Here is a 15,142-nt window from a genome sequence, read left to right as displayed (position 1 = left end):
TGAGGAGGCCTCTGATAACCCAAATGGTAGCAGAGAGGTCAGCTGACCACCAGAGTAACATCATAGTGGTCTCCTGGAGTTGGGCTTTAAGAGGGCTGCATATGGAAGTATATAACCTTCCTCCCTAAATAAAGATAATGCGGGCTGACAGCAGCCACTGCTGATCGCATGTATCTGACAGATGTTGGAGCCTGGACGCAGTAACCTGCCGATCACTACAAGTTGGGTAAATTTTGCCATGGTTCAAAGAGAAGAATTGCGACAGTGGCATCCTGTTTAATTTGTTCATAAATGACCTGGAGGATGGGGTAAACAGTTAAATCTCTGTATTTGCGAACAATACTAAGTTAAGCAGGGCAATAACTTCTCTGCAGGATGCGGGAACCTTGCAAGAAGATCTGAACAAATAGGGTGGGCAACTACATGGCAAATGAGGTTCAATGTAGAAAAGTGTAAAATAATGCATTTGGGTGGCAAAAATATAAATGCAATCTATACACTGGGGGGTGAACCTCTGGGGGAATCCAGGATGGAAAATGTAGTGTGTCTACAATGTCTAGTAGATAATAGGCTCAGCAATGGCATGCAATGCCAAGCTGCTGCTAACAAAGCAAACAGAATATTGGCATGCATTAAAAAGGGGATTAATTCCAGAGATAAAATGATAATTCTCCCGCTCTACAAGACTCTGGTCCGGCCGCACCTGGAGTATGCTGTCCAGTTCTGGGCACCATCCCCAGGAAGGATGTACTGGAAATGGAGCGAGTACAAAGAAGGGTAACAAAGCTAATAAAGGGTCTGGAGGACATTAGTTACAAGGAAAGACTGCAAGCACTGAACTTATTCTCTCTGGAGAAGAGACGCTTGAGAGGGGATATGATTTCAATATACCAATACTGTACTGATGACCCCACAATAGGGATAAAACTTTTTCGCAAAAGGGAGTTTAGCAAGACTCGTGGCCACTCATTAAAATTAGAAGAAAAGAGGTTTAACCTTAAACTAAATAGAGGGTTCTTTACTGTAAGAGCGGCAAAGATGTGGAATTCCCTTCCACAGGCGGTGGTCTCAGTGGGGGGCATTGATAGTTTCAAGAAACTAATAGATAAGCACCTGAACGACCGCAACATACAGGGATATACAATGTAAACAGTACACCTTTTAACTCCACATCGCTTATAAACATTTAAGGTTATTTTAAAGAATTTTGCCCCAAAGTCTACTATTCTCCTTTTTTTTTTAGGCTCTCGTTGCTCAGTCCCTCTCCACATTGCTTTGCTGATCTTCCGATCAGGAAGCACATGCATTGTTCACACCATTGAGCAGTCTGGTGTACAGTACTGGTGCAGGGAGTTACTTGGAATGACGCTAGGATCAATAATAGCCTATGTAGGAGGAGCAGAGGAGTGGCTTGTAATGGAGGTCTTGAATGATGCCCCTACATGAATGTGCACAGAACCTCGGCACATAAAACCATAGACTGAAAGCATGCACATCAGGGTGGCTATGCTGCTGCTCCAGGGAGGCCTTGCAAGACAGCGTAGCCACCCTAATGATGGAAATACATGGGATGGAACAGAAAGAAATGGAAATATAAAAGGTATGCTGCAACATATACTTTAAGAAAAAATCGAAAATTTTACCTCCAGAAAATGTTCTGCCTGTTGTTCCCGGTCCAACTTTCGTGATGTTGTAGTAATGAGACCTAGATGAAAGCAAAGAAGTCATCAATGAATTTTTCAGATCATCAGAAACTTTGTTAAGTCATTTTCAGCTGTCTGAATAGCACATTTTACGCCTCTTAGATCAATGCACAGCCCAACTTCCATCAGTCTTTGGACAGTGAATGCTGCACCATTAAATTATTCAGTGCATGGATAGAGACGCACATAATACCAATTTGCTTTCCAACATAGCTGGGTTAGATTAGTTAAAGCTGAACTTTGGGCACATAGCTAAATCCTTTAGTTGAAATACAAATGTGTAATATGTCTTCACTGCCAAAAGATATGTATCTCTGTACAGCTACCCTGTTTCCCCGAAAATAAGACCTAGCGTGATTGTCGGTGATGGCTGCAATATAAGCCCTACCCCCCAAATAAGCCCCACCCTGTTTCCCCGAAAATAAGCCCTACCCTGAAAATAAGACCTACAAGGACTTTAACTAGAGCTTATTTGGGGGGTAGGGCTTATATTGCAGCCATCACCGACAATCACGCTAGGTCTTATTTTCGGGGAAACATGGTAGTTTTTACCCATGCCAGACAGCACAGCCAGGTTAGTTATCCCACTTATTTCCAGTGGGGATGGCTCACAGTGAGAGGGTTTCAGCAACAGAGGCAGTGCTGTCAACTCTAAAAGCAATGAACAGAGCTTGGTGTGGCCAGGTTGCTGATTGACAAGCTACGGGCTTGTGAATCAGCAGTGACAATGTAAATAGTCACACCCTCTGCAAAGTTTTTGTTCATCCCACTGTAGTGCAAGCAGCTCCAGGCTACATTTATCATTATACAGTAATACCTCGGATTGTAAGCCACGCCGTTAACGAGCGTTTCACACTTCGAGCTATTACTTTAAAAAAATTCTGACTCCGTTTGCGAGTGTTGTCTCGCAAAACGAGCAGGATTCAAGCCTCTGTATTACCACATTTGGCCAGAGGTGGGGCGTGCCAGTGACACGTGGAGATGTTTGGAACCATTCGGATGCATTTGGAAATACTCGGAAACACTCGGAAAATACTCGGAAAATACTCTGTTCCCGAGTGTTCCTGAACCTCTCTGAGGGTTTCTGAGTCCACGCTCTGAGTATTTCTGAGTTACTCCGACGCCCCCCCCCCCCGGCCAAATGCGGAACTGCAAACAAAAGAAGTCAATCTGGAACGAATTATCTTAGTTTCCATTGACTTCTATGGGGTAACTCGCTTTGATATGCGAGTGCTTTGGATTGCAAGCATTCTCCTGGAACGAATTATGCTCGTAATTCAAGGTTCCACTGTACATTAATACTCATATAGCGCCATCAATTATTCGCAATATATTGTACATTCATATCAGTCCCTGCCCTCAAGGAGCTTACAATTTAAGGCCCCCAAGGCCTCATGTACACTGCTGGTAAACGGCATTTTTTTCAGCTGCCCCTGAACTCTCCTCTATGTTATCTTATCAGTACATGTACACAGGGTCGTTTATAGTTGTTTCTAGGCAGTTGAGTTTAGAAGCATTTTTTGGAAAGCAAAAAAAATGCGTTCAGGACAGATGTTCAGAGGCATTTGAAACGCCAAATGCCTGTAACAGCTTGTAAACGCGGTAACTTGCATTTAGCCTTGTTTCGTTTACAGACATTTTTTAAATAGAGATACATTTTGACTATTTGAAAAAAAAACATTTTGAACTGACGACCCCAGTGCTGCTAGGTGGAAGTGCTAGCCACTATGCTGCCCAAATGAGAGTGGCAACTCTGCTGTGATTTAAGAAGCAGTGCAGCATTGTTGTCAACTCACCAGAGAAGCTGCATATACACTGGCAGCTCCTAAACTTGAGTTTAGGAGCTCTCGACGTTCTTTTGCCGAAACTCCTAAACTCAAATCCATAATAGCCTATCTGTCTATGTATACATAGGCTTTTAGCAGAGGTTAAACCTCCCTCTTCTGAAACAGTAATGCCCCGTACACACGGTCGGACATTGATCGGACATTCCGACAACAAAATCCTAGGATTTTTCCCGACGGATGTTGGCTCAAACTTGTCTTGCATACACACGGTCACACAAAGTTGTCGGAAAATCCGATCATTCTGAATGCGGTGACGTAAAACACGTACATCGGGACTATAAACGGGGCAGTAGCCAATAGCTTTCGTTTCTTAATTTATTCTGAGCATGCGTGGCACTTTGTGCGTCGGATTTGTGTACACACGATCGGAAATTCCAACAATGGATTTTGTTGTCGGAAAAGTTTATAGCAAGCTCTCAAACTTTGTGTGTCAGAAATTCTGATGGAAAATGTGTGATGGAGCCCACACACCGTCGGAATTTCTGGCAACAAGGTCCTATCACACATTTTCCGTCGGAAAATCCGACCGTGTGTACAGGGCATAAGAATCACATTCAGGATAGGAACATCAACTGCAGCAGGGACATGGACAGGAGGGGGAGACAGAGAACAGCAGGATCAACCAGGTTTTTTTCCAAAATACAGAAAACAAATCCATAGTGACTCAGTGAGTAGGAACAGCATGTAATACAGAATTTATTGATAGCGTTTAATGATGTGGGTAAAATGGCAATTTAAGTGTTGGTGCACTTATATTTTTTAATGAACAGCCATAGTTCTACTTCAAGCCATTAAGCAGAGACACTGTAATAAAGAAGAAGCTGAAGTGTATACTTCTATTGCTCCCTGCTGCTCATGAAAAATACACTATATTTTCCCTTTAATAAACATGAGTATATGCTGCAAATAGATATACATTCAATATATCTAGAGGAACAAACACTATTAAAAAAAGTTCCATTCATAAAATGACGATTTTTTTAAACATTCTTTTGAAATGTGTAAGGCGCAGTGCACAAAGCTTTTGGTTTTCAGACAATGATTGGTTCTGAAAAGCTCAGAGTAACCACAGGGCAAGCTGTCCAAACAATAAACTTCCCGGCATAGAAAATGGAAATGTCAGGAGTTAATGTGCCAACTGCATACATTTAGTATTGTTAATTCCTGTGTTCCAACCATTTTTAGTGGTCATATCTTTTAAAAAAAACATCGGAAACATGAAAAAAAAAGGAAATAAATATTAAATGCAAATCCAGTATGAAAGGAATACCAGCTTGTCTTTTGCTAGTGCTGCCCAGATAACATGATTACCAAAGTCAGGCAGATCCCCATTGGCTCAGATTGTTTCCCTCAGTCCTCAGCCACTACAGTTTCGGGTTGGGACTGGCCAACTTCCTGGCAGCAGATGTGGTTGACAGCCAGTGGAGGGATTGTCTAAAACACGTGTCAAACATAAGAGCCTCGGGCCGAATCTGGACCTCCAGGCCTTTTCATCTGGCCCTCGCACCTCTGTTGCAGCTGTGGCAACCCCCTTGTTTCTGCCTCCACCTTGTCTTAGCAGTCGGCAGCAGAGAGGAGGACAGAGTTCATCTGCCAGATCCTGAGATTCTCCATTCAGCCGTGGAGAGGCTTCTCTCTCCCCCCGTCCCCCTCTCAGCAGGCGGCAGTAGAAAAGGGGGATAGAACTCCTTCTACAGATCCTGTGCCTCTTACAGACCCAGCTGCAGCACCCCCTCGTCTCTGCTTCCCCTGGTCCCACCATTCAGCTGGCTCCAACCCTCCTCCGGTCCTCCTCCAGACCCTGCACTTTCTACTTCCCAGCTCCACCCCACAGTTGCTTCCAGCACAATGTAAGGGGTGTGCACTGTGATTTAAGGGAGAGTGGGGGAACTCTTGACTTCTGATGGGGGGAAGGCTGTTGTCATCTGATGTAAGGGGGAGGGGTGCTCTGGACATCTAGTCTTACAGATACAACTAATGCTTTGAGGGCAACCATAATGCCGATGCAGCCCGCAATGAAATTATGTTTGACACCCCTGGTCTAAGGTATGTTGAAGAGGGTATGAGCAACAAAGAAATGCTGGGAGCTGAGCAAATGTGGTTCTGGGTAAGGTGGAAAATATGGAGGGGAGTCAATGGAGAAGGTTAAATGGCCATGTTGGGGAATGTAGGGGGGACATCATGGGGGATATCTTCTGGCTGCACCAAGCAGAGATGAGAACACCCAGGGCCAGAAAGTTGTCCACAGAGTTTAGGGCCAGCTTTTGTTCCCTTACAAGACTACAGGCATGCAAAAGAGGCTTGAAGCAGATCAAATGCACCTGCAATAAATTATGAATTATTTCAGAAGCATCTTAAACTGATGTCAAAAGCAAGCTGCATCTGCCCATCAAAGACCGTTAACATCAGTCTAATCATGCTGACAACATGTTTTTACCAACCAAAGCCTCTATCACAGCACATAAATCAATGGAGAACTGAACCCTGGAAAGGCAGGTTGGAGGCTTCTTTATGTTCATTAGGAAAATGAACCTTTAAGGTAAAAATAAACAACTGCCTGCTGGAGCTATTATTTATAGCAGCCTCCAAAATAGGTTGGTTAGGTAAATTTAGTTCTTTTAGCTCCTCTGTACTCAGTGGAGCGGTGTGTGATTGCTCTGGTCTGCTCTGAGTTTCACTGACTGTGGGTTTGACTGCTTTCCCCTATCATCTGAATAGTTCTAGTATGTAGTGGGCTGGATGAAGCAAATCAGCAGCTGAATCATTATTATGTATTGTCACCCAATCCCTAGGGGAGAGTGCTCAGATGGTGGCTGAGAGTGAGAAAAATAGTCTGAAGTTGCCCTGTTCTTGTCCAGGAGAAGTTCCCAGCCTGGAGGACTGCTGCCCTCCAAGGAAGCCTAGCTGACATTTACCAGTAGCTCATCAAGGTCCCAGCTATGCTAAAGCTACTTGCTACTATAGTCTGAAGCTAAAGGAGGGGGATTTGCCAAGGATCCAGTCTGGAGGGTCCACTAAGGAAATGTCTGCCTGACACTGGAGGGAGGCAACCAAATACCAAAGGACTTCTGAGTGACCTGAGTCAGGATCTGAGTTATTGTTGCTGCTGGTAACCCCCTGGCACACTAATACTAAGGCTTTCCTGGTGTTTGGCCTGTTGCTTGTGGTGTCCCAGTGCTGTCCATTCCCTGGGCTATTGGAAAAGGGACTGTTGTAAGGAGTAGTTGCAGAGTGAGAAATGTCCTCTTATTACCCTTCAGTGTTCTGGAGTACCCTATAGCTCCTGGTACCCTATCCAAGTTCTTCATCAATAAATACAGTAAAAAGCAGCCCCTAGACTGCTTCATTGAGCCAGAAGAGTGACTGTTGCTGTGTTTCCGGCTGTTGTCACACTAGTGGAAAAGAACCCGGGGAAAATTTCAGTAGCCCTTTAGGGGTAAGCGCTACATATTTAAAGCATACCTTTGAATAATTTTACAAAGCTGCATGAATACATTTCTGACATGCCACAATATACCTAAATGGGTAAATCCAAGTGGTATTGGGAATTCAATACCTACTCAATACTCAAGATTTTATCTATACAGAATACTATAGCAGAGTGTCTTGCTGAGCCCAGCTAAAGTTCTTATTAACTGTTAAACCCTGCTGATGACAGAGGTTTTTGGCCCTCAAAATATGTTTTTTTTTTTTTTTTGGGGATGTCCATCCTGTCCCTTACACCCATTACTTATTCCTATTATTCAGTTACAATATTATACCATATGGTTGTTTCTTTATAGATCACCACTGCATTCGCCCCTGAAGAGTTGGTATACCCCAACGAAACGCGTCGGACTTACATAGATGCATGATGTCCATACTGATGATTTTATGTCTCTTATATTATATATATATATATATATATATAAAACAAGATATAATATAAGAGACATAAAATCATCTGTATGGACATCATGCATCTATGTAAGTCCGACGCGTTTCGTTGGGGTATACCAACTCTTCAGGGGCGAATGCAGTGGTGATCTATAAAAATATATATATACACACATACATATACATCTATTATATATATATATATATATATATATATATATATATATATATATATATATATATATATATATAGTTTTATATATATATATTTATTGTTTTACCCTAGATTTTCCAACACCATCCAGCCCTTCCAGTGGCCCTGTTGTGCAGGACTTGTCTTTAACCCCATGATATGCCAAGAACCAAGGCGTCAATATTTATATGTGGTTTTTAGCATGCCCTGCATTTATGTGATTCTGCGTATGCTTTTTTGTGTCATTCTGTACATGATTTCACAAGGTATAATAAAATGTTCTTTGCCAAGACTGCTCTTTGGTATACATCTCTCATTCAAAGTCCCTAAGAACTTCCCCTTTTTGTTGGAACCCATAAAAGCAATACTGTGTTTTATATCTCACATGCTTACTCTATACAGTGATTGGCCTCATTTAAATTCCCGCCGACCAAACTTTCTCTCTTTTTATAGTGGTTTTTTTTTTTTTTTTTTGCAAACCATTAAAGCGATTTGAATGCTTTTACAAGTTTGGTCTGATAACATAGTAAGATTATGTCATTAGTATTCTGCAGGCAGAAGGAAGCATTTCCTGACTCCTCACCCCAGTGATCAATCAGACTATACACTGCAACTTTGTAGCGATTCACAAGGCAGCAGAAAGGCCGATCTGTGTCAAGTATTTGTGAACACAGCCCAGAACTGCATAGGCTTCACAATTGACATACTAGTGCCGTCTCTGAGCCAGCATCTCAGTCCCAGAAGTAGATGTTGACCTTGGATAATCAGCACCATCCTTTTGTCTTCATTGTCAGGGGGAGTACTGTGATCTCTGCCTGGAACTTGGCATTATTTTTATAATGCCGCGTACACACGATCGGGATTTTGGTCGGAAAAAGATATGATGGCTTTTGCGACGAGATTCCGCTCAAGCTTGCCTTGCATACACACGATCACACAAAAGTTCGCTGAACTTTCGACCGCTAAGAACGCGGTGACGTACAACACTATGACGAGCCGAGAAAATGAAGTTCAATGCTTCCGAGCATGCGTCAAATTGTTTCCGAGCATGCGTAGGAAATTTGCTCGTCGGAATTGCTACAGACGATCGCATTTTTGGATAGGAACTTTTTCCCACCGAAAAATTGAGAACCTGCTCTCAATCTTTTGCTGGCTGGAATTCGGCCAGCAAAAGTCCGATGGAGCATACACACGGCCGCATTTTCCGACCAAAAGCTCTCATCGGTCTTTTGCTGGCTGAATTTCCGATCGTGTGTACGCGGCATAAAAGTTTGACTGCACCGTTAGGACACTTCAGACTAAGGTTTAATATATACTCATTTGTCAGAGCCCCCTATGTCCACTCACCAGCACCGCCGTCCGTAGAGTGCCTTTTAATTACACACATATTTTCTGCTTCTAAATTAAGCAGCAAACTTCATTTGAAAGCTGCTATCTGCAATACAGAGCGTTCCAGATGGCGCCGCTTCATGTGCCAGAAAATAATCATAGTGTATAGTTGGTTGTTTGTGTGTGCGTTAGAGAATAGGTTTGTTCCCTTAGTTCTCACATATTGATTACGGCAGGAGGGAAGTACACTACTTAACACTACCAACAAGAATGTTACTGACAAACCCAACTTGTGCTCAGCCTTATAGTATAGTCGTTATCCGGGTGACAAAAATAAACCAGCTCAGCGCCATGCAAGATTTCAGAGACTAAAAGGTCTGAAGCACCGCGTGTGATAGAAGGCTCGCAATCACGGCAGTTAAAGCAGCAGTGATTTTTTTTTTTTTTTATTGATTTTTTTTAACTTAAACTATTTTTAGTAAGATTTTTTTTTATAAACAAGTTTATAAACTGTTTTACTTATATTTTTAATTATAAAAATGTGCAAATTTTAATAATACAAATTAACACAGTTTGCAAACCATGCTGGGCTTTCCAATAAGAAAGCCCAGCATTAGCTTTATGCTTTCTAGCAAACTGTGTTAATCTAGCAGTTGTCACTGTCTCTTTGAGCAACTCAAATTCACCCAAAGGTGTTTAGTAGGGTTGAACCTCCCCCAAACTGTTGTCACAAGGTTGGAACTTGGAAGTACATACTTGGAATTGACATTTTATGCTGTAGCAGTGACAGTACCCTTCACTAGAAACAGCTGAACGCATTATTTTGGAGGGACGCCCACATACTTTTGACCATATATTGTAGGAGTTATGTTCATGGATGTGTGTGTGTGTGTATATATATATATATACACACCACACACACACACACAGTATAATATATATATATATATATATATATATATATATATATATAGATATATATATATATATATATATAATATATTACCAAAAGTATTGGGACACCTGCCTTGACACGCGCATGAACTGTAATGGCATCCCAGTCTTAGTCCTTAGGGTTCAATATTGAGTTGGCCCACCCTTTGCAGCTCTAGAACAACTTCAACTCTTCTGGGAAGGCTGTCCACAAGGTTTAGGAGTGTGTCTGTGGGAATGTTTAACCATTCTTCCAGAAACGCATTTGTGAGGTCAGGCACTGATGTGGACGAGAATGCCTGGCTCGCAGTCTCCGCTCTAATTAATCCCAAAGGTGTTCTGTTGGGTTGAGGTCAGCACTCTGTACAGGCCAGTCAAGTTCCTCCACCACAAACTCGCTCATCCACGTCTTTATGGACCTTGTTTTGTGCACTGGTCCAAATCATTTGGTGGAGGGGGGATTATGGTGTGGGGTTGTTTTTCAGGGGTTGGTCTTGGCCCCCTTAGTTCCAGTGAAGGGAACTCTTAAGAAGTCAGCATATCAAGATATTTTGGACATTATCATCCTCCCAACTCCCAACTTTGTGGGAACAGTTTGGGGATGGCCCCTTCCTGTTCCAACATGACTGTTCACCAGTGCACAAAGCAAGGTCCATAAAGACGTGGATGAGTGAGTTTGGGGTGGAGGAACTTGACTGGCCTGCACAAAGTCCTGACCTCAACCCGATAGAACATCTTTGGGATGAATTAGAGTGGAGACTGCGAGCCAGACCTTGTCGTCCAACATAAGTGCCTGACCTCACAAATGCGCTTTTGGAAGAATGGTCAAACATTCCCATAAACACACTCCTAAACCTTGTGGACAGCCTTCCCAGAGGAGTTGAAGCTGTTATAGCTGCAAAGGGTGGGCCAACTCAATATTGAACGCTAAAGAGTAAGACTGGGATACCATTAAAGTTCATGTGCGTGTAAAGGCAGGTGTCCCAATACTTTTGGTAGTATAGTGTGTGTGTGTGTGTGTATATATATATATATATATATATATATATATATATATATATATATATATATATATATATATATATACACACACACACACACACATACAGTGCCTTGAAAAATATTCATATCCCTTGAAATTTTCCACGTTTTGTGATGTTACAGTACAACCAAAAACGTAAATGTATTTTATTGGGATTTTATGTAATAGACCAATACAAAGTGGCACCTAATTGTGAAGCGGAAGAAAAATGATAAATGGTTTTCAATTTTTTTCCCAAAGAAATATCTATAAATATTTTTTGTCTTCATTTGTTTTGTTTGCTGCTGTTTTCAGTGTTGCAAAACAAATAAAAAATGCACAAAATTGGAAAAAAAAAAGCTTTTATCATTTGCAAATAACTTTGCTATGCTTTGTAGAAGATGCATCATTTTTTTCATTTTTGTGTCATTTTAAACAGGACAACTTTTAGAATAAAGTGTATATTTTGTATTTACAGTAAAACTACTTAAAAAAAATAACAATAGTCAAAACAAAAATAATGGTGAAATGTTATTACAAAATACAATTGATGGCTGTTTTTGTTAATCTACTGTATGTAAAGATGCTAAACAAAACGTTTTTTTTTTTTTTTATCCCTGTGTTATGTCCAGGTACAGATCCAGCCATCTTGCCCATAAGAGAAGAAGATCATTTGTCATGCATTTATAGGCCGGCTGTTTATAGACCTTGTCTTGGCCAACAAAATGGCTGCCAATGCTGCCAAAACGCGTACACCTCTAATGAGGGACACGGTACATTACGGCACATACCTCCCACTGGCTGCCATGAAGTAAGACATTACAGCTTTCTGTGTCTGATCCCAGTCGTTGCCACATTGATTTACATTGACTATCTTGCTGCCTCATCATCTCAATCATCGGCGGGTCCTCGCAACGTTGCTGTAGAGTCTACAACTGTTGGAAGCAGACACAGGAGGCATTCCGCCGTCATAGAGACAGCTCAATATTTCAAGCCCTGTCAACACACTCGCACTTGTGAACTGTAATAGCTGCTGGCACACAGAGCCCTCATCTGCTTTATTAGCAAGCTGTCAGGACATGGAAACGTTAAGTAAAAACAGTGGCAGAGCCAGTTTGGGTGGAATAAAGGATAAGTGGTGTATTTTACAAAAGGATGTGGGAACATAACCAACATCCAGTTTAAATACAGCTCTCTGCATCACTAAACATCAATAATGCCACGGTCATAAAGTGCCCAATTCCACCTTACACCTCAACATGAAAGTACCAAAAGTATCACTTTTTTTAAAAAATTCTCCATTTTGAAATGTATAAAAAATACAAATACACTGACAAGAGGTACAACGACAGTATATGTACCTAGTATCGTAAACACCACATTTATCTATTAAAATAAAGACCATCAACTGTACATCAAGGCATGTACAACCAAATAGAGACAAAAGTGAGAACTAAGGACAAATACATAAGACAAATACAGGAAAGGAATCACTGGGAAGGAAAAAAATTGTGAAAGGAGGAAGGGACATAGCAGGATGGGTGAATTCCCCTTATTAAACATAAATAACAATATCAAGATCAATTTCTATCAATTGGCTAGAATAACTAGCATAACTTTGTGGCATGTAGCAAATAAAGCTTATGGAGATCAATATCGAAGACCAGGTCTGACAAAAAGCTAGAACGGAGTGCTGTAATCTGAGATAAAAAGAAATCTGAGTGTTTAAAGAGTGGCCAGATGGTCCAAATTGAGTAGACTTTCTGACTAGTGGAGGGACTGACCAAAAATTACAGACACCTATCAGACATTCTACTCAATTTGGGCTTGTGGGGACTTAAGACAGATGAAAAGTTGTACTTTTGACCCTCTTTCAATAAAGAGTCATCCTACCATTTCAGAATGGTTTGTCAAATCTGGGCAACTTGGAGTATTGGAGGTACTGATCAACAATTATAGACACCTGTTAGGAACTCTACTCAGTGTGGGCCTGTTAGCCAGACTTCAAACAGATGAAAAGTCATACTTTTGACCCTCTTCCATGAAGTTATCCAACTTACACTAATGGAAGAACTGACCAACAATTACAGACACCTATGTTGTCCAAGCCACTCTTTATTGGAAGAGGGTCAAAAGTACAACTTTTCATCTGTTTGAAGTGTGACCAACAGGCTCAAACCAAGTAGAAGTTTGATAGGTGCGTATAATTGTTGGTCAGTTCCTCCATTAGTCTAAGTTGCCCAGTTTTGACAAACCACTCTTTAAAGGTAGAAAAATTCTTTAATGGAAGAGGGTCATATGCCCCTTATAATCTGTTTGAAGTGCGGTCAACAAGCCCAAATTGAGTAGAATTTCCGATAGATGTCTGTAATTGTTGGTCAGTTCCTCCATTAGTTAAAGTTGGCCAGTTTTGACAAACCACTAATTTTGAGATGTTGTTCATCCGTTGTGATAGCAATAAAGTTGATCAAAAAAAGAAATGAAAGGAAAACTCAGAGAACATTTTTCTTCCCCCGTGCAGTGGGGCTGTTTGTTTTGTTCTAGGGATAGACCTGACCCCCCAATCCACCCCACACAAGACTGGTTCCTGCGGCCCATGCCCCTTTGCGTTCCAGTGCTTTTGAAAATAGACTGTTCCTGATGTCACTGCGCTCAGAGCATGCTCCATAGAGAGGAACAGTCCACCACTGGACCATGGAGGAGCATGGTTTTCTAGAAGATCAGCGGTTAGGTGAGTGCAATCTTTCTGCTCACACCTACAAAAAATGAGCAGCTGACCCAGGCAGTGCAGGCACAGCCCCACTGCATGCTGAAAAAAATGCCTGGAGTTGGGCTTTAAAGAGAAAGTATAAACAAAAAAAATAATAATAAAAGTCAGAGCAAGAGCAATAATTTTAGCACCAGTGTAACTCTAAACTGGTAACCTGTAAAGGCTTTTTAAGTGTCACCTATGAAGATTATTAAATGCCGAAGTTTGTTGGCATTCCATGGGCATATGCAATTTTAAAGTGTGACATGTTGTGTATCTATTTACTCAGCGTGACATCATCTTTTACATATTAGAAAAAAAATGGGTATAATATTTTGTTTGTGTGCACTAAAATTCATTATTAAAGTCTACTTTTTCCAAAAAAATTTGCCTTAAAAAAACGGTTGCGCAAATATTGCGAGACATAAAAGATTGCAACTACCAACATTTTTTTCTTTCATTGCCTTTGCTTTCATAAGATATATAATGTTTAGTAATTATCAAGTAAAAAACAAAAATGCTGATTTTTTTTGTCATATTTGGCATGGGCAGCTAGTGGTTAAAGAAGCTTGCAAGAGGAGTCTACCAAATCAAATTCTGGTACTTACTTTGCTTGCATCTACATTTTTTATTTATTGATGCATTAAAAAATTATATTTAAGGCTGGGTTCACACTGATGCGGCTCACAGTAGGAGTTCGGTGTGTCCCTGTTCTCTGTTTCAGGGATGAATCAAGGCCGAATTTTTGGCTGAATTCAGCCCTGAAACAGAGCCAAAGACGCACAGGACTCCTGTGCAAGCCACTCCGCAGCCGCCATGGAAATATGTGAACCTGTCATGCGAATTGGATGCGGGGAAACCCAATTCACACTAGTGTGAACCCAGCCTAATGCAGAACTGCACCCAAAACGAACAAGCCCATTGAGGCTACTTGCACACTAGGCATTTAGACCATGAGCATCCAATCCCGGCATTTAGTGCGCCCGGAAGGCAGATAAAAAATATATATAGCCTGTGGTCTGTGGCAGGCTGAAATAGGCTGTAGTTGGATGGGGTTGAACGTTGCACCGAGCAGTACTCTAGTCTAGTGCCCTAAGGGGTTGATTTATTAAAACTGGAGAGTGCAAAATCTGGTACAGCTGTGCATGGTAGCCAATCAGCTTCTAACTTCAGCTCGTTCAATTAAGCTTTGACAAAAAAAACCTGGAACCTGACTGGTTTCTGTGCAGAGCTTCACCAGACTTTGCACCTGTGACGTCCCGTCCATTAGGGGCCCCCCATCCATGCGTCTGGACCCCTAATCTACATACAGGGCACCGAACAAATGGCTTACAATGGGGGGGTTTCAAGCATATGATTAGAGCCAGAGGCTCTAATAGGCTTAAAAAAAAGGGGGGGGGGGGGCTCGGGGCGCAGAGCACTGCGCTCCAAGCCCACCCAGTTGTGTGACAATAGCGAATGAATATTCGCTATTGCCACACTAATCCTCCT

The 15,142-nt window shown here is 41.6% G+C and overlaps 1 protein-coding gene across 9 annotated transcripts in view; it reads right to left on the bottom strand.

Moving 5' to 3' along the window:
- The window catches only part of FAT3 (FAT atypical cadherin 3), a 974,406-nt gene that overhangs the window by 350,574 nt on the left and 608,690 nt on the right, over nucleotides 1-15,142 (bottom strand). For all 9 annotated transcript variants that reach the window (XM_073612988.1, XM_073612979.1, XM_073612983.1 and 6 more), the window contains one exon: nucleotides 1,644-1,705. In XM_073612988.1, coding sequence (XP_073469089.1) covers nucleotides 1,644-1,705 — 62 coding nt within the window. The remainder of the gene's footprint in view (nucleotides 1-1,643; nucleotides 1,706-15,142) is intronic.

The sequence above is a fragment of the Aquarana catesbeiana genome, linkage group LG02, assembly GCF_042186555.1.
Source record: "Aquarana catesbeiana isolate 2022-GZ linkage group LG02, ASM4218655v1, whole genome shotgun sequence".
NCBI lineage: Eukaryota > Metazoa > Chordata > Amphibia > Anura > Ranidae > Aquarana > Aquarana catesbeiana.
This window is presented reverse-complemented; position numbering and strand designations above follow the sequence as displayed.